The 17,893-nt window shown below is 68.4% G+C and overlaps 8 protein-coding genes across 8 annotated transcripts; 3 read left to right on the top strand and 5 right to left on the bottom strand.

Annotated features, from left to right (window-relative positions):
• Positions 1-519: 519 nt before the first annotated feature.
• On the bottom strand, positions 520-768 carry MICPUCDRAFT_54067 (uncharacterized protein; the record flags this gene model as incomplete). The annotated part of the gene is made up of 1 exon (XM_003064031.1): positions 520-768. One exon carries the CDS (start codon positions 766-768, stop codon positions 520-522), a length of 249 nt encoding a protein of 82 aa, XP_003064077.1.
• A 139-nt stretch (positions 769-907) lies between these two features.
• On the bottom strand, positions 908-4,300 carry MICPUCDRAFT_54066 (uncharacterized protein; the record flags this gene model as incomplete). The annotated part of the gene is made up of 3 exons (XM_003064030.1): positions 908-1,572; positions 1,668-4,029; positions 4,184-4,300. 3 exons carry the CDS (start codon positions 4,298-4,300, stop codon positions 908-910), a joined length of 3,144 nt encoding a protein of 1,047 aa, XP_003064076.1.
• A 162-nt stretch (positions 4,301-4,462) lies between these two features.
• Positions 4,463-5,200, top strand: MICPUCDRAFT_54065 (uncharacterized protein; the record flags this gene model as incomplete). The annotated part of the gene is made up of 1 exon (XM_003064214.1): positions 4,463-5,200. The coding sequence occupies one exon, from the start codon at positions 4,463-4,465 to the stop codon at positions 5,198-5,200; it is 738 nt and encodes a 245-aa protein (XP_003064260.1).
• A 72-nt stretch (positions 5,201-5,272) lies between these two features.
• MICPUCDRAFT_54064 (uncharacterized protein) lies at positions 5,273-7,248 on the bottom strand (the record flags this gene model as incomplete). The annotated part of the gene is made up of 2 exons (XM_003064029.1): positions 5,273-5,899; positions 6,031-7,248. 2 exons carry the CDS (start codon positions 7,246-7,248, stop codon positions 5,273-5,275), a joined length of 1,845 nt encoding a protein of 614 aa, XP_003064075.1.
• A 144-nt stretch (positions 7,249-7,392) lies between these two features.
• On the top strand, positions 7,393-9,909 carry MICPUCDRAFT_54063 (DNA repair protein-related; the record flags this gene model as incomplete). Its single annotated transcript, XM_003064213.1, has 3 exons — positions 7,393-9,030; positions 9,170-9,301; positions 9,453-9,909. The coding sequence occupies 3 exons, from the start codon at positions 7,393-7,395 to the stop codon at positions 9,843-9,845; spliced, it is 2,163 nt and encodes a 720-aa protein (XP_003064259.1). The 3' UTR covers positions 9,846-9,909.
• FLA8 (kinesin-II motor subunit protein) lies at positions 9,908-12,641 on the bottom strand (the record flags this gene model as incomplete). Its single annotated transcript, XM_003064028.1, has 2 exons — positions 9,908-12,098; positions 12,139-12,641. The coding sequence occupies 2 exons, from the start codon at positions 12,639-12,641 to the stop codon at positions 9,908-9,910; spliced, it is 2,694 nt and encodes an 897-aa protein (XP_003064074.1).
• Positions 12,642-13,007: 366 nt separating this feature from the next.
• On the top strand, positions 13,008-15,560 carry FLA10 (kinesin-II motor protein, flagellar associated; the record flags this gene model as incomplete). Its single annotated transcript, XM_003064212.1, has 2 exons — positions 13,008-15,013; positions 15,152-15,560. 2 exons carry the CDS (start codon positions 13,008-13,010, stop codon positions 15,459-15,461), a joined length of 2,316 nt encoding a protein of 771 aa, XP_003064258.1. The 3' UTR covers positions 15,462-15,560.
• On the bottom strand, positions 15,510-17,741 carry MICPUCDRAFT_54060 (uncharacterized protein; the record flags this gene model as incomplete). The annotated part of the gene is made up of 2 exons (XM_003064027.1): positions 15,510-17,260; positions 17,420-17,741. 2 exons carry the CDS (start codon positions 17,739-17,741, stop codon positions 15,612-15,614), a joined length of 1,971 nt encoding a protein of 656 aa, XP_003064073.1. The 3' UTR covers positions 15,510-15,611.
• Positions 17,742-17,893: the final 152 nt, after the last annotated feature.

Genomic DNA, 17,893 nt, shown 5'->3' with positions numbered 1-17,893 from the left:
CGGCGGCGGCGGCGGCTCGCCCCGCGCCGCCCGCGCCGCCGCCGCCGTCCGCGCCGGCGTCGCGAACGCCGTCGCTCCCGCGTCGACGCCCCGACGTCGCCGCGAATTGGAAGTCGCCGCTCACGGAGTCGTTCAGCGAGGACGTGCGCGCGATGATGGACTGGGCGATGGTGCGGTACCGGGATAAGTCGCACCCGCTGTTCATCCCGGGCGCGAACTACGACCGCCTCGTCGCGAAGCTATCAAACTCGGTCGTGGAGAAGGAGCAAGCGCAGTGGAAGGAAGGGCAGAGCGCCATCGATAGCGGCGCGTTGGAGACGCGGATGAATGCGTACGTGCAGTCTCAGGTGGAGCACATGCACGCGCAGCACTTGCAGAACGGCGGAGGGAGGTGACGCGACGACGCGTGAAGTCCTCCCTCCGCGAGGGGATGGGACGGGACGGAGGAGGAAGGAGTCCGAGAAGACTGACTTTTCACGTGCTTTTCGCATGAGTCAAATCAAAAAAAGTTTTTCAAATCTACGCGTCCGCGTCGTCGTCGACCGCCGCCGCCGCCGCCGCCGCGTCCGCGTCTCCGCCCAGCCCGACCCCGGTCACAAACGCGAGCTTCCCCGGGGTCTGATGCTTCGCGAACAGCGTCGTCCACCTCGGCATCGCCTTCCTCGCCGCGGACGCGGTCGCCGTCTCGACGTCGTGGTCCGCGCGAACGGTCACGACGCCTCGCCCCGCCGCGCAGTGCGGCAGCACCTGACGAGGGTGATCGTCCATACGCGTACGTCGGGGTGGAGTCGAAAGGCGCGTCAGAAGCGGAGTCGAAAGGCGTCATAGGGTCGAGCGTTTGTTGAAAGCGAGGGTCGGTGAGCGAAGAGGATCGTCGGGAGAGAAAGTCCTTCTCAAGGATCGGCGTTCACGACGCGAACGCGGTCGTATGGGGACCAGTGTGATGACGCGCCTGACCGCCGTACCGCGTCGGCTCGATCCACACCGCGTATCGCGACGGCGCGTTCGCGCCCCCGGAGCCGTGGAACGCGTACCGCCCGAGCAGCGCGTCGGTGCCCTGGCCGGACGCGGCGGCGGCGACGACGCGCCAGACGCGGTCGTCGTCGGGGGGTGGGCGACTTCTTCCGCCGCCGCCGCCGCCGCCGAGGCGATGCAGAAACGAAAAAAGTCTGGCGAAGGCGGGGTGCAACTTGATCAGCTTGCGCGCGACGCCGCCGCCGCCGCGCTCGCCGCCGCCGCCGCCGAAACCGCCGCTTCCGGCGACCGGGACGATCGCGACTCTCTTCACGCACGCGCGATCGATCCCGACCACCCAACGCGTCGCGCCGTTCAAATCCAGATCGACCGCGATCGGACCGGCGCCGCCGTCGTCGTCTCTTCGAACCGTCAGCGTCGGCGGCGCGCGAACCCTCGCCTCGCTCGAGTCGTCCAACCCCTCCGTCCGCACCAGGCAATACGCCCTCAGATCGTCCGTGCCGTACGACACGAGGTCGAGGTACCCTGGGGCGCCGCCGCCGCCGCCGCGGCAGTCCACGCGCGCGCCCGGCGCGCTCCGCAACGCCGCGGCGAGCCCTCTGAGGGTCGAGGGTCCGTATGAAGCGACGTCGGGGTGGGGTTGAAAGGCGTCAGAAGCGGAGTTGAAAGGCGCCGAGGGCGGGGATTGAAACCAACGAGGTGTGGGCGGAGAGAGAAGATAGCAAAAGTCCGTAAGGATCGGCGTTCACCACGCCGACGCGGTCGTATGGGAACCAGTGTGAATAGGAGAACGCGCCTGAGCGACCCGGGCCCCGCCGGCTGCACCAACACCGCCGCCGCCGGCGCCTCCTTTTCGAACCGCGTGGACGACGTCCCGGTCGCGCCCGGGACGACCGTCGTCATCACGACCGGTAACGGCTTCGTAACGCTCCACGCGCCGCCGTTCATATCCGAGTGCGAGATCCACAACGTCGCCACGGTCGCGACGAAGAGAACGGTCGCGGCTTTCGCGGCGCGCGCGTTTCGACGCGACGTTTTTTTCGAGTGGACCAGCATCGGCGAGAGGAAAATCGCCGCCGCGCCGCACGCCGCGCCGGTCACCGCGCCGTACGCGTGTTCGCCGCCGCCGGCGTCTCGGCCCACGAGCGACCGACCGGTCATCCCGAACAGGAGCGAGACGAGCGTGACGACGACCGGCGACGCGACGTACAGGGGTACGGCGAGCGCGAGCGCGATTTTCGCGAGCGACGGGAACCGCAACCCGTCGTCGCCGCCGCCGCCGCCGGTCGCCGTCGGCCTCGCGCGCTTCCGACCGCGCAACACCTCGAAGACGAGGAACCCGCCGAGGAAGACCGCGAAGACCGCGAAGACGTACGCGCCGCCGAGACCCTTGAGGACGGCGTATCCGGCGAGGAAAAAAAACGTCGACGCGACGCCCGCCAACGTCGCGCACGACGCCGCCGCGTCCGAGCCGCCGACGCACCCGTCCGCGAGGAGATAGTGTAACACCCGTAACACTCCCAACGTCGCCAGCGTCGCCGGGACGGTCGAGACGCAGACTAGCGACGCGACGGACGACGCCCACGGCGTCGCGGCGCCGAGAAGCGCGGACGCGCCCGCCGCGGAGACGGCGCCGGCGAGAGGCGCGGCGGCGAACGCGGCGGCGGTCACGACGCCGACCAGCGGCGCCGCGAGCGCGTTCTTCAAGAGCTCCGTCGGCGCCGGAATCTCCCCGGTGACCGGATGTAAACCCGCGAGGAACGCCGTGCGCGTCGTGAAGAGTAAGATTGCCGCGCCGGCGTAGAAGAAGTACTTGCCCGCGGAGCGCGGCACGTTCTCGACGACGACGTAATCGCGCGAAAACGGAAACGCGTTTGAGAACCACCACGTCGTGAAAACGCTCTTCTTCGAGGCGTTACCACCCGTGGGTTCCACGTCCGGGTCTCGCGAGACGCCGCCGGGTTCGAAGACCCCCGCGGGGGCGGCGACGAACGCGCGAGCGAACGCGAGAAGGTTCGCCCCCGAGGTTTGCGCCGTCCCCGGTCTGACTGCGCTAAGGACGTCGCGTGGGGTGTGGTACCGCTCCGTTCGCTCCACGAACGCGAAATCGAACCCGGGGACGTTCCCGACGTCGCGATAGATTCGATGGTCGGTGTCGGACTTGATGACGCCCGCGGCGAAGACGTCGGACGCCACCGCCGTCCCGCTCGGCCGCGGCGCCGCCTTGGACCACAGTTTCAGGAGTTGTATCGAGTCCCCGCCGGCGGTGACCTGAAACATACGATGCGGCCCTCCGTTGCCCATCGCCTCTAGGTTTAACGCGCACGTCACGGAGGGGAACCACGGGTGCGTCGTCGCGACGCCGTGCGCGCCGTGGAACCCTTCCTCTTCCGCGGAGACGAAGACGACGATCACCGAACCCGCGTTCGCGCGAGAGGCCCACGGGTTTCGAACGTTTCGGTTTCGAACGTTTCGGTTTCGAACGTTTCGGGTTTTATCTTCGTCGTCGTCTCCGGCGGCGGCGGCGGCGGTGCCGAGCGCGCGCGCCACCTCGAGCGCGATCCCGACGTTGATCGCGTTATCCGACCCGCCCGGGGAGACGTGCACGCTGTCTACGTGGGCGCTGATCATCACCGCGCCGTTGTTGGCGTATTTATACTCCTCCTCGTCGGCGGACGTGGCGTCAGCGGATGCGGCGTCTCCGCCCTCTCCGCCGTCCTCGTCGTCCGCGCGACGGAAGCGCACCGCGACGGACGTCACGTCGCCGTACACCATCGTGATCTCCTTGTTCGGATCCCCGCCCGGGTTGAGCGGGAACTGCCCGGAATGCGACGCGCGGAGGACGTCCACGACGACGCGGTCGCGGTCGCCGCCGCGATCGCCGCGGCCGGCGGTCGCGTCGTCCACCGCGCGCTTGATCGCGCGGAGTTCGTCCTCGATCGCGTCGAACGCGGCCGCCTCGTTCGCGGACCCGACCGGCCTCGGGCCCGCGCGCTCGAGCGAATGCGCGGTCTTGAGCGCGCGCGCTTCGGAGAAGAGCGCGGGGTGCGCGGTCTGCGGGCGGGGGAGGAGGACGGGACGGGACGGGACGGGGTAGAGGTGAGAGGCGAGCGCGTCGCGATGGAGGCGACGGATCGGATCGATCGATCGTCAGCGCGCGCGATCGGAAACCTAACAACGACGACGACGACGGCGCGCCCGACCGCACCTTCGGGAGCGGCGACGCGAGCCTCCGGTCGAAGGACACGCCGAGGTACATCGCGAGGAGGGCGATGGCCCAGGCGAGGACGAAGCCATCGGACTTGCGCGCGCGCGAGGACGCCATGCCGGCCGTCGCGCGAGTCGTTCTGCCGTCGTCGTCTGACGCGAAGGACGAGTACGGTCTAACGGTCGCGGTTTTCGGACACGACCGAGGAAAAAGTTTTCGCCGTCGTGGCTTTTCTCACTTCCTCTCGCGCGCCGCCACGCCGCGTCTCGCACGGCGATCATGCCAACCGGACGTAAGAGCAAACCGTTCATCGAGTGGTGCGCGGAGAACGGGAAGCGCGGCGAGAAGCTCGCCAACGAGTTCCGCGAGGAGCTGCCGACGGAGCTGACGAAAGCGTCGAAATACAAGGCGAAGTGGAAGTGTTTGAAGTGCAAGCACGTGTGGCGGGCGCAGATGTGCCACCGCACGAAGAGCGACAAACCCCACGGGTGCCCGAAGTGCGCAAATCGCATGTCGCTGAGCAAGACGAACAACTTCCTCTCGTGGTGCGAGAAGAACGGCGAGCTCGGAGAGAAGCTGTCGCGCGAGTACGTCGATAAGGACAAGCCGCCGACGGCAGTGACGAAAGCGTCGCACTACAAGGCGAAGTGGAAGTGTTTGAAGTGCAAGCACGTGTGGCGGGCGACGGTGAACGACCGCACGAGGAGCGTCAAACCCACCGGGTGCCCGAAGTGCGCGACACATGCGCCGGCGAGCAAGACGAACAACTTCCTCTCGTGGTGCGAGAAGAACGGCGAGCTCGGAGAGAAGCTGTCGCGCGAGTACGTCGATAAGGACAAGCCGCCGACGGCAGTGACGAAAGCGTCGCACTACAAGGCGCTGTGGAAGTGTGAGGAGTGCTCTTACGAGTGGCGGGCGACGACGCGCGACCGCACGAGGAGCGACAGACCCAGGGGATGCCCGGGGTGCAACCCCCTTGGAGAAAACTTCCGCAAGAAGCGTAAGCGCGACGACTAACGTCAAACGACTTTCGTATTTTGGTCGTCAGCACTGAGGCTCGACTCCGCGTTCTACGACTACCTACGCTCGCTATCGACGCGCCCCGACGCGCGTCGGCGTCGTCGCCGCGGGACCGCCCGGCGACGGAAAACCGCGCGACGCCATCAACGTCGCCGCGGGCGTCGGCGACGCGATCGCGAGCCGCGGCGGAAGGTCGCCGCCGCCGCCGCCGCCGCCGCCGCCGACGCCGAGCGTTTTCCGCGCCGCGCCCATCGCGAGCAACGTCGCGCGCGCGCTCCCCGGGGACCCTTCCACGCTCACCCTGAGCTTCTCGCTGACGTCGTCCGCGAGCCTGCGCGCGCGGAGCAGCAGCTCGTCCTCCTCCGGTGGCTCTGCGGTTCCGTAACCGCCCGCGGCGGACGGTTTCGTTTTGGTCTTAATCGTATTCTTCCCCGACGACCTCGACCTTCTTCTCTCCTCGATCCCCAACGTCAGACGCGTCGTCCGCTCCTCTTCCCTCGCGCGCCTCGCCGCGTCCGCGACCGCGCGCGCGTCGCACTCGACTCGGTGCATCGGCGGATGGAACGACCCACAAAACGCACCGCCTCTAGACGTCACCTCGTTCGAGCGGTGACGCATCCCGCTCGGCGCGCGCGATGACGCCCGCCGCGTCCTCGCGACGCTCTTCGAGACGTCGGAGACGTCCACGACGGCGAGCTGTGAGCGACGGATTCGGGTGGAGTCGAAAGGCACGTCGGTCGGAGTTGAAAGGCGACGAGGTCGATCGGTCGGGGATTGATTGAAACCGGGGGGCGGGCGGAGAGTAGTCTATCACGAGTGAGGAGAACAGGTGGACGCGCCTTCGAGCTCGCGCACGCGTTCAAAATCGCCGCTCTCTCCTTCGCGCGCATCTTCCGCCCCCCCGCCGTCGCGACGCTCGCGGCTTTCATCGCGGTGCTGAACGTCGCGCGGTCGGGCGCGCGCGCGCCGCCCAGGTCTCTCGTCACCGACGCTCGCTTCGCGTCGGCGAACGCGGACGGCGCGACGGTTCGACGCTCGAGGCGCGCCTGGAACGCGAGCGCGGGGTGCGCGCCGCGCGCTGGTTTCGGATTCCTCTTCGTAACCGCCGACGCGTGGCCGTTACGAGGGTTCGGGTGCACGTCCGCGGACGTCAGCGCGGCGGCGTAGTAGTCCCGCGTCCCGGTGACGGACGCGCGGCGGCGGACGGCTACCTCGGCGTCGGCGTCGGCGTCCGTCTCCTCCTCCGCGCCGAGTTCGAGCGGCGCGGGGGAATCGCTCCACGAGACGCGACGGCGGGGGCGCGTCGGCGTCGGCGTCGCGCTCGCGCCGGCGTCCGCGGCGGCGAAGGAGGACGACAAAAACGACGACGACGTCCTCTCCCTTCCTCTCCCCTCGACGCGGAACCTGGACGACGTCGACGCGCGCCGCGTCTCGGCGACGACCGGAACGACATCCGCCGCCGCCGCCGCCGCCGTGTCTTTCTCCGCGCGAGGCCTGTCGAGCGCTTCGCGCAGCAGCGTCAGCGGCGTGACGCGCAGGTCGCGAAGCGCGGGGTCGCGAAGCGCGCCGCCGCCGCCGCCGCCTCCGTCGCCGTCCTCCTTCCACCTCGGCGCGGACGGGTCCGCGTCGTCGTCCTCCTCGAGAACGAATCGCGACGACGGCGACGGCGAGTGCGACGACGACCACGGCGACGCGCGCGCGAGCTCGTCGTCCGCGCGACGCTCGACCGCGAGCACGGCCTCGAGCGCGGTCGGCTTCCGGTCGCGCACGCGCGCGACGAACGCGCGGCCCCCGTCCCCGTCCCCGTCCCCGTCCCCGTCCCCGTCCCCGTCCCCGTCCCCGTCCCCGTCCCCGTCCCCGTCCCACAGCGCGCGCTGCAGCGCGTCGAACGCGCCCACGCGGATCGGATCCGCGCGCGTCGACGCGGAGACGCGCGCGTCGTCGTCGCGCTCGTCCTCGAGCGTCGCCGCGCGGGCGCGCCGCGCGGCCTCGACCCTTCGCCGGAAGTCGGATATCACCGCGTCGCGGACGACGGGCGACGGCATCGCGGCCGGCGGTGTGGTGAGACGAGGGCGGAGCGGGCGGGACCTCAAAACTCAAATAACAACCGCGACCACGGCGTTCGTCGCGAGATCGCCACTTTTGCCATGCGCCGCGTCGCCCCGGTCGCTGGCGCGTCGTCGAACGCGATGACGATCGGCTCCGCCCTCCGCCGCCGCGCGGGCGGCCTCCTCGGACGAAGCGTCGCGCGCGCGCGCGCGACGGTCGCGTCGATCGACGCCGGCGCCGGCGCCGGCGACGCGACGACGACGACGACGTCGCTTTCCCGCGCGAAATCGTCGCCCGCCCCGCGATCGGCGCATCATCTTCTTCATCATCGTCGCGTCGACCGCGTCGCGCTCCTCGCGTCCCCAACGCGCCAAAACCACCGCGGCCGCGGCGCGACGATCGTCGCGACGCGCGGCGCGTTCGGCGGGAGCGCGTCCGCGTCCGGCGGGAAGACGTCCAAGGCGGCGAAGCAGCGCTACCTCTGCCAGGACTGCGGCGAGGATTACAACCAATTTCACGGGCGGTGCCCGAACTGCAAGGCGTGGGAGTCGTTCAAGACGTTCACGATCGCGCCGTCGGGCGGCGGCGGGAAAGCCCCGGGAGGCGGCGCGGGCGCGAGAGCGCTCGCGTCCGCGACGGAGACCGCGAGCAGTCCGGTGACGACATCGAACGTGCTTCCGGCGTCGTCGCGAAGAAGGAACGCCGCCGCCGCCGACGACGCATTCGCCGCGTCGGCGTCGCGAAGCGGGTGGGTCGAAGCGTCCGCGGCGCCGCGTCGCCTCGCCGCGGTCCTCGCCCCGGACGCGACCGGGAAAAACGTCCGAGGCGCGCGTCTGCGCGTCCCCACGGAGCTGGGCGCGGAGGTGGAGCGCGTCCTCGGCGGCGGGATCGTCCCGGGCGCGCTGATGCTCGTGGGCGGCGACCCGGGCGTCGGGAAGTCGACGCTCGTTTTGCAGATCGCGGGGCTCCTCGGCGAGCGCGCGCTGAAGAACGCGAACGCCGCGAAGGAAGACGCGGAAGACGCGGAAGATGCGGAAGATGGAACGTCAACCGTCATCGCTTCTGCTTCGCCGCCGCCGCCGAGCGTGATGTACGTCTCCGGGGAGGAATCGGTGGAGCAGCTCGCGGGCCGAGCGGAACGGCTCGGCGTCCACCCCGACGGTCTCGTCGTGTACTCCGCGACGAGGCTCGAGGCGATACTCGAGGCGGTCGTCCGCGAGCGCCCGGCCGCGCTGGTCGTGGACAGCATTCAGACGGTGTTTTTGGAGGACGCGACGGGGTCGCCGGGAAGCGTGTCGCAGGTGCGCGAGTGCGCCACCGCGCTGTTGCACGCGGCCAAGTCGGCGGGGATGCCGACGTTTATCATCGGCCACGTGACCAAATCCGGCGACATCGCCGGGCCCAGGGTCCTGGAACACATCGTCGACGTCGTGCTGTACCTCGAAGGCGACGCCGACCGCGCGGTGCGCGTGCTCAGGGGGCACAAGAACCGGTACGGCAGCACGGACGAGGTGGGCGTCTTCGAGATGATCGACGCGGGGCTCAGACCGGTCCCGAGCCCGTCGGCACTGTTCATGGGCGAACGCGTCCTCACCCCGGACGTGAGCGCGGCGCCAACGGTGACCGTGCAAGGCTCGCGACCGTTCATGCTCGAGGTCCAGGCGCTCTGCGCGGAGCGGGCGGGTGCGGACGACGCGGAGAACGGCGGCGGCGGCATGATGGCCCCGGCGGTGCGCACGGCGGTGGGCATCAAGCCGGAGCGGATGCAGGCGCGTTCGGTTCTATTATACCCGTGCACGCGTTTTTTTTTCACCCACTCCGTGGGTTCATCGACGTTCGATCGCGTTGGTAGTCCCTCCCTCCCTTTCAACTGACCGACGAACGCGCACGGCGTCGCCCTCTCATCCTCTCCATCAGCTGCTCCTTGCCGTGCTCGCGAAATTCGTGCTCGGCTCGAGAGTGCATCGCCACGACGTGTTCGTGAACGTCGTGGGAGGGTTAAAGGCGCGTTCTATCTCACACTGGTCCCCATACGACCGCGTCGGCGCGGTGAACGCCGATCCTTAAGGACTTTTGCCGGCGTGTCTCTCCGCCCAGGGTCCCTCGCTTTCAATCCCGACACACCTCGACGCCTTTCAACTCCGCTTCTGACGCCTTTCAACTCCACCCCGACATCGCTTTGTATGGAACGGCCCTAAAGCTCGAGGACCCGTCCGCGGACGTCGCCGTCGCGCTCGCCATCGCGTCGAGCTTCGTCGAGCGCGCGCTCCCCGCGGACATGGCGTTCTTCGGCGAGGTCGGGTTGGGGGGAGAGCTGCGCCCAGTGGCGCAGGCGGAGAGGCGGTTACAAGAAGCCGCGACGATGGGCTTCACGCGCGTGTTGATGCCCGCGGCGGGGAGCACCAAGGACGCGGGGAAGCGCCAAGGGGTGGAGGTCGTCTTGTGTAACACCCTCGCGGAGGCGCTGACCGCGTCGTTGGGGGTGGAGCCGAGGAAGAGCCGCGGCGGTGGCGGGTTCGGCGGCGGGAATGGCGGCGGGCGAGGCGGCAGAGGCAGAGGCGGACGAGGCGGCAGAGGCGGAGGAAGCTTCTGAGATGATTGATTCCGCGGGAGCGTCGGCGATCGAGTGTTAAAGAAAGCACACACGAAGCGCGTTCACCTCCGCCGCGACGCGCTCTGCGGCCGCGCCGGTCGCGGCCGTCCGACGCCCAGCCCCGGAACGCCGCCGCCGCCGTCTCTCGAGGAGGAATAGATTTCCCGCCGCGCGCCGCCTCCGGTTTTTCCTCCCCCTCCTCTCCCTCCTCCTCCGTCCCTATCCCTATCCCTATCCCCTCGCGGAAACCCTTTTCTGTCCTTCTCCAGCGCGAGCCACCGCCCGCCGTCGTCGCTGAACGCGATGTCGAGCACCGCCTGCACCCCCGGCTCGCGCAGCGGCCCGCCGTCGTGATCCCACGTCGTGCGCTCCGGGAGGTCCAGCTCGAGCGCGAGAATATTTTGCGTCTTGTGCCGCGGGTTTAAATCCCCGAGCGCGGCGGCGATCTTCGAGCTGTCCGTCCGCGGCCGTCGCTCGCCCGCGGCGCTGACCGGTCGCGCGTTTCTCGTCGCGGACGCGTTCGACGCGGACGCGGCGTCGGCGTCCCTTGAGAGGCGCTCGAGCGCCCACGACTCGGTCTCGTCCTCCCACACCGCTCGCTTCAAAACTTTCTCCGTCACCTCCGGAGGGACAAAGTGTTCGATGAGCGCGTTCTTTAGTTGTAACGTCTTCTTCAGGAGCGTTATCGATTCCTGCATGTCGTCCTTCTCTCGCGCCAGCTCGTCCGCGTGCTCCTCTAAGTCTTGCTTCGCGGTCTGGTACTTGGAGAACATCTTCTTCAGCTTTCGAGTCTTATCCGCGACTTCTTCTTTTTTCGACGCAAACTTTTCATCCGAGAGCAGCGCCTTCTCTTCCATCGCCGCGACCGCGCGCTGCCTCTCCAGCTTGAGCCTCTCGCGGTCCGCGATGTCTCTCACACCCTTCGCCGCCGCCTCCTCCAGTTGTTTATTCCGCGCCTCGAGGTCGTCCGCGCCGTGAAGAAGCTTCCCCTCGATCGCCTTGATCTGCGCCTGGAGCGCCTCCTTCTTCTCTCGCTCGCGACTCGCCGCCTCCGTCTGCGATTCGATCTCCAATCGCTGCGCCTCCATCTCGCTCGCGATCCTTCGCTTCTCCTCCTCCGTCGTCGCTCGGTCGTCCATGATGGCTCGCATCTCGCGCTGCGTGCGCTCCTCCGCGTCTCGGTGGATGCGGTCGATGTCCGCCTGCGTCGTCGCCGACTTGAGCTTTCCCGCCAACTCGTCCTGGACTTGTCTCTTGATGATCTCGAGCTGGTCCGCGTCCGGGTCGACCTCGACGACGACGGTCTTCTCCACGATCTCGAGCTCGCCGCTCTCGTCGAGGTCGTCGTGCGCAGCGTCGCCTCGCGCGGACGCGCCCGCGCCCGCGCCGCCGCCGAGCTGCGCTTTCAGACGCGCGATCTCTTCCTGGAACTCGCGTAACATCGCGTCCTTCGGGTCTTCGTTGATGCGCGGCTTGTTCTTGATGTTCTTCGCCCTGTTCGCGTACCGCAACGTGCTCATCGTCTCCTCGAAGTTGTAATCCGCGGGGCCGATGTTCGCCACCATGACCGTCTTCGTGTTACCCCCGAGCGAGTCCTCGAGCAGACGCGTCAGTTTCGAATCTCTGTACGGAACGTGCGTGCTCTTCCCGTCCACCAGCGACGATATCACGTTCCCCAACGTGCTCAGCGACAAGTTAATCTTCGTCGCCTCTTTCAGACGTATCCCCGTGGACCCCGTCTTCCCCTGCCGCTCGCTCCCGGCGAGATCCACCAAGTTCAACTTCCCGACGGTGATGTGCGCGTCGTCGTCTTCTCCGTCCGCCGCGGCTCCCGGCGGTCGATCGCTCGCGCTCCCCCCGGCCGCCCGCGCGCGTCTCCTCGAGCACTCGATCGTGATGGTGAATATCGAGTGCGACCGCGACGAGTCCGCGTTCATCAACGTCGCGCCGACGCTTCGGTTCTTCTTCCCGACGTTCAGCACGTTCTGAATCTCGCTCGCGGACTTGACCACGAACGTCGTCAAGTCTTTCACGTACACGCCCGACTCCGGGTGCTCCTTCAGCTCGTGCCGCCGGTTCTGGTCCTTGGCGAGCAAGTCGCGAATGTCCTCGTTGTAAATCTCCAAGTACGACGCGCGGACGAGGTACGTCGCGTCGACGTCCGTCGCGGACGAGGACGCGTCAATCTGATCGAACCCGTGTTGAACCGCGTTGGGAATGATGCCTCGCTCCGAAGCCGACTCCCGGCTTGCCCTCCATCGTGTGCGTCTTCCCCGTCCCCGTCTGCCGTTACGCGAAGATCGTGCCGTTGTACCCTTCCATCGCGGCGCGGACGATCGGCAGCGCGGTCGCCTCGAAGATCTCGAGCTGCGAGTGCCGCGCGTCGTACACCTGGTCGAACGTGAATCGCCTCGGCTCCGACGCGGAGTTCTTCGGGTCGCGGACGGCGATCTCGCCGCGCGACGGGTCGCACTCGATGATCTCGCCGCGGCCTTCCTTGAGCTCCTTCCCGAACAGAGGGCGGCAGCGGACGACGACCTGGACGGAGGAAGCGCGGGGGGAGGGGGACGGCGGGCGGGTGAGCGCGCGGCCGGGACGTCGGCGGGGACGAGGGAAGAGCGCGGAGGGACGGATGGATGGATGGGTGGGAAAGACGACGACGCGACGACGCCCCGCGCGCGAGGGGCGGGACGGGACGGGAAGGGACGGGTCGCGCACCTTGACGCACTCCCCCGCGGCCGCGTTCTGCATCTTCACCGCCGCGAGCGCGCCCTGCGCGCGCGCCTTAAACGCCATCGCGCCTCGCGTGCGCCGCGCGCGGACGCGAGTGCGGTCGCGCGGCGAAGCGTCGTCGTCGCGTCGTGGTCGGCGGGACAGGACGCGAGCTGTCGCCGTCCGGGTTGACCGAGTTTTGAAACGAACAGAACGATCTCCTCGGCGCGGACGACGACCGCCGTCCGTCGCGTGTCGCGTCGCGTCGCGTCGCGTCACAACAAACGACGCGCCCTTCCGCGCGGCGGCCCGTCGGCGTCGCGAGGAAGGAAGGAGCGCGGCGGCGGCGGCGGCGTCGGTCGGCGGTCGGCGATCGGCGACCTCCTCCGCCGGTCGTCGGTCATGGCGTCGTTCAAGAGCGGCGCGAGCGCGGTGCTCGCGGCGAATACGATGGAGCGAGCCGCGGCCGGGGAGTGCGTCAAGGTGGTCGTTCGATGTCGCCCTCTGTTCGGGAAAGAGCTCAAGGAAGGCCGCGGAGAGATCGTCGAGTGCGACCCGTCGCGCGGGGAGATGCGCATACGCAACCCGAGGTCGAGCGGCGACCCGCCGAAGCAGTTCACGTTCGACCAGGTGTACGACGCGCGGCACTCGCAGCTCGAGATCTTCGAGGCGACCGCGCTGCCGATCGTTCGCGCCGCGATGGAAGGGTACAACGGCACGATCTTCGCGTACGGGCAGACGGGGACGGGGAAGACGCACACGATGGAGGGCAGGACGAACGTGAAGGAGGAGCGGGGGATCATACCGAACGCGTTCGAGACGATCTTCGCGGACATCGACGCGGGGGACGGGACGAACAAAAACTTTTTAGTGCGCGCGTCGTACTTGGAGATTTACAACGAGGACGTGCGAGACTTGCTCGGGAAGGACCAGAAGAAGCCGTGCCAGCTGAAGGAGCACCCGGACACGGGCGTGTACGTGAAAGACTTGACGACGTTCGTGGTCAAGTCCGTGGAGGAGATTGAGAAGGTGCTCGCGGTGGGGAAGAAGAACCGAAGCGTCGGCGCGACGGCGATGAACGCGGACTCGTCGCGGTCGCACTCGATATTCACCATCACGATCGAGACGAGCGAGGTGGAGGAGGGCGCCGCGGATGAGGACGCGCGGATCCGCGTCGGGAAGTTGAACTTGGTGGATTTGGCGGGAAGCGAGCGGCAGGGGAAGACGGGGTCCACGGGCGACCGGCTGAAAGAGGCGACGAAGATTAACTTGTCGCTGAGCACGCTGGGGAACGTGATATCGTCGCTGGTGGACGGGAAGAGCACGCACGTTCCGTACAGAGATTCGAAACTGACGCGTCTGCTCGAGGACTCGCTCGGGGGTAACACGAAGACGGTCATGGTGGCGAACATCGGCCCCGCGGATTACAACTTCGAGGAGACGATGAGCACGCTGCGGTACGCGAACAGGGCGAAGAACATCAAAAACAAGCCGCGCATCAACGAAGACCCGAAGGACGCGATGTTACGCGAGTTCCAGGAAGAGATCGCGCGTCTGAAAGCGCAGCTCGGCGAAGGCGCCGGCGGCGGCGTCGGACCAGACGGCGAGCCGATCCGACGGCGGCGCAGAGAGCAAAGGGTCGTCGAGAAGACGGTGAACCAAGTCTCGGACGCGCGCTTGGACGCGATTCGCGAAACCGTGCGACGCGAGATGGAAGAAAACCACGAGAAGGGCCTCGAGGCCGCGGAGGCGGAGAAAGCGCAGAAGATCGTCCGCGAGCGCGCGAACGAGGCGATGCAGCGGCTCATGGAGGAGAAGACGCGCACGGAGGAAGAGCGCGCGGATCTGGAGATGGAGTTTAAGAAGCAGCAAGCGGAGGCGAGCGAACGCTTCGCCGCGTTGCAAGCGGAGAAGGACGCGCAGAAAGTGCTGGAGGATAAGCTCGCGTCGATGCAGGCGAAAGTCATGCGCGGCGGGACCAACTTGCTGGACCAAGAAGAGCGACTGCGGGAGGAACAGAGGCGGCAGGCGGACCAGCTCGCGAAGATCGCAGCGCAAGAGGCGGAGGCGTCGCGGCGTATGAAGGAGCTTCAAGAGATTCAGACCATCACCGGGGACGAGTACAGAACGTTAGACGAGGAGATCGAGACCAAGGCGAGCAAGACGCGCAAGCTGTACGACGCGTACCAGCGCGTCGTCGCGGACACGAAGGACCTGGACTTGGAGTTCGAGCGCGAGCGCGAGGACTTGCTGGATTCGATACGCGCGCTGACGCGTGAGATCAAGTTGAAAAATTTAGTCCTGGACGCGTTCGTGCCGCCGGATCAGATCGCGGTCTTATCGCGCGCGGCGACGTGGGACGCGCGCGAGGAGGCGTGGCACGTGCACGGCGCGGCGTACTCGGGGAACGCCGCGCGCGCGCGGCGAGAAGCCGCCGCGAATCCGAATCCGAATCCGTCCGACAAGAAGAAGAAGAAGATGAGGAAGAAGAGGGGGGGGTATAAAAACGCGACCGCTGAGGTCTCGGCGGAGGACGTCGAGAACGTCGCCGTCTTCAACGCCCTCGCCGACGCGTACGGCGGCGACACGCAGAGAGCGCTCGTCGCCGCCACGGCGTCGGACTCGGAGAAACTGAAGCTGGCGTACTTGAAGTACAAGGAGACCGTGCCCGGCGCGGAGGACGGCGGCGGATCCGGATCCGGATCCGGATCATCGGCGCGGCCGGGCACGGCAAAGTCTCGAGGTCGGCCGGGCAGCGCGCGCCCGATGTCGAGCTCGGGGCGGAGAAAGGAGGAGAAGCGAGCCGCCGTGGGGATCGGACGGCTGAGCGACGAGATGGCGACCGCGAGCTTATCGCGCGACGAGATCTTCCCCGAGCCCAGAGGCTTCGTCTCGCGGCGGTAAGCCGCGATGAGTAAGTAGACTACCACAGTACGCCGCGAGGACTCTTCGGAGGCGAACAGTCTAGCTAGCTCGTCTACGTGAACTGAAGAGATCTGTTCTAGCTAGTACACGCACGCGCGGTAGTTGTCGCGAGACGAGACGAGACGAGGGCTAGACGTCGAACGCGACGATTTCCAGCGGCCCGTTCTCCGGGACGCCGTTCTCGTCGAGACGCGGCGTCTTGATCTTGAACGAGAACGGCGCGTTGCGTTCGCCGCCGCGCGCGAGCGCGTTTAACGCCGCCGTCGCGATCTCGAGCGCGTCCGCGCCCGCGGCGCGGGAACGCGGAAAGCCTTCTTCGTCGCCGTCGCCGTCCTCTTCCTCCTCGTCTTCCTCCTCGTCTTCGACGTCGACGCCCAAGTCGTCTTCCGCGTCGCCGCGATTGCTTCTTAAACGCGTCCCGCGACGTCGCGACGACCACGCCGCGTCCCCCGGGGCGATCCCGAACAGCAGCTTCCGCATGAGCTCGCCGCCCAAGACGCACGGCGTCGCCGTCCCTCGACCGTTTCCCGCGTCATCGTCCACGTCAGCTTCCATGTCAGCTTCCACGTCAGCGTCGACCAAGCCGAGCGTCACCCCGCGCCACACGTATCCGGTCGTGTTCACGCTGCCGTGGTGACACGCGCACTGCGGGTATATCCCGTCGCGCGCGTCCGGCATCAGCGGCGCGTGGCACGACGTGCAGCCGTACGCGAGGAGCGCGGCGGCGACGTCCGAGGGCGCGAACGCGGGCGCGGGCGCGGGCGCGGGCGCGGGCGCGGACGCGCCGCCGCCGCCGCCGCCGCCGCGCGATTCGTCGTCGTCGTCGCGTCCTCGCTTCTTCGCGCCGCCCGTCGCGGTCCGCCGCGGTCTCGGGAGCTGCACCCAACGCACGCGCGCGACCACGCGCGCGATCGAGGCGCGCGAAGACATCCCGCCCGCGGACCCGCGCCGGAGCTCCCTGAGCGTCGTCGTCGCGCCGCGACCGCCGCGCGAAGACCGTCGATCTCCCTCCGCGCGGACGTAACACCCGCCGCCGCCGCCGCATCGCTCGAGAACGTCCACCGCGCGGTCGTCCTCGCGCGGACGTAACACCCGCCACGCGCTGACGTTTTCAACGCACACGAGGCCGTACCGGTCGCTTCCGCCGCGGTACCGCACGACCGCGTCGAGAATCTCGACGACGCGGCCCTCGAACTCCTCCGCCGCCGCCTCCGCCGCGATCGCCGCCGAGGGATACGTCCGCGGCGGCAGCGTCACCTCCGTCAGCGTCCCACCCTCGCGCTGCGCGAGCCACAGCACCGGTCGCAGCGTCGCGGCGCCGTTCGCCGCCCGCGCCGCGTCGATTGAATGGATTCCGTATTCATCCGCGCGCGCCGCCGTCGACGCGCTCGCGCTCGCCGTCGTCGTCGCCGCGACGACGCGTCCTAAAAAATGCGCCGAGCGTCTCGCGTGCAGAGTCTCCGCCGCGCAAAACGCCGCCTCCGCGGCCGTTACGCCGCCCCCACACTCGCGCGCGTCCCGCGCGGCGAGCAGCAGGCTCGACCGCGTCGCGGACGCCCAGACGCACAGCGCGTTGATCGCGCGCTCGCGCTCGGGGACGTCGTTTTCGAGCGCTCTATCGCGCGAGAAGGACGCGAGCGTCGCGGCGCGCGCGAGGACGCCGCTCGCGTCGAGGAGCACGGTCACCTCCGCGGCGTGCCCGGTCGCGAGCTCGGGCGCGTCGTCGAAGGCGTTCCATCGCGCGCGCGGCGCGTCGATCGCGACGACGTCGCCCACGCCTGGGCGGGCGCGCGCGCGTTCGTTGGGGAGAGAGAAGACGGTGATGAGTGAGACGCGGGGGACGCCGCGCGCGGCGGGAGCGCGAGGGGTGGGGTGCACACAATGAATGAATTAATGAACGACAACGACGGATGGCATCGTCCGACGTCGCGACGCACCCACGTCGACGCTCGCGTGCGTGCGCCACAGCGTGACTCTCGCGCGGTGCATCGTGTCGTCCGCGATGATCAGTCTCGTGCACGGCACGGTCTCGCCCGTGCGCTTGCAGTACACCGCGACCGTCCGCTCGCGGCGCGTCACGAGCGCGTAGATTCGAGCGCGCACGGGACGCGAGACGCACGAGACGGCGGAGGACGCGCGTTCTCCGCGATGACGATGTCCCGGCGGTCGCGACGACGAGCGCGACGTCGCGTCCGCCCGAAGCGACGCCGCGACGTCGATCGCGCGTCGCGTCGACCACGTCGGCAGCGGGTATCGCATGACGCCGGTGGGGGAGGGGGGGGGGGGGCGAGCGCGCGTGATGAGTATGGGTGCCCACACCTGCTGATGAGAATCTCGGCGAGGTCGCGGTCGGTTTTGGGCTGGGGTGTTTATGTTTTGCCTGGGGTGTTTTGCCCTGCTGGACGTCGCGA

The sequence above is a fragment of the Micromonas pusilla genome (assembly GCF_000151265.4).
Source record: "Micromonas pusilla CCMP1545 genomic scaffold MICPUCscaffold_16, whole genome shotgun sequence".
In the NCBI taxonomy this organism is placed as follows: Eukaryota; Viridiplantae; Chlorophyta; class Mamiellophyceae; order Mamiellales; family Mamiellaceae; genus Micromonas; species Micromonas pusilla.
The sequence above is the reverse complement of the archived record's forward strand: the minus strand, read 5'-3'. Positions and strand labels throughout refer to the sequence as shown.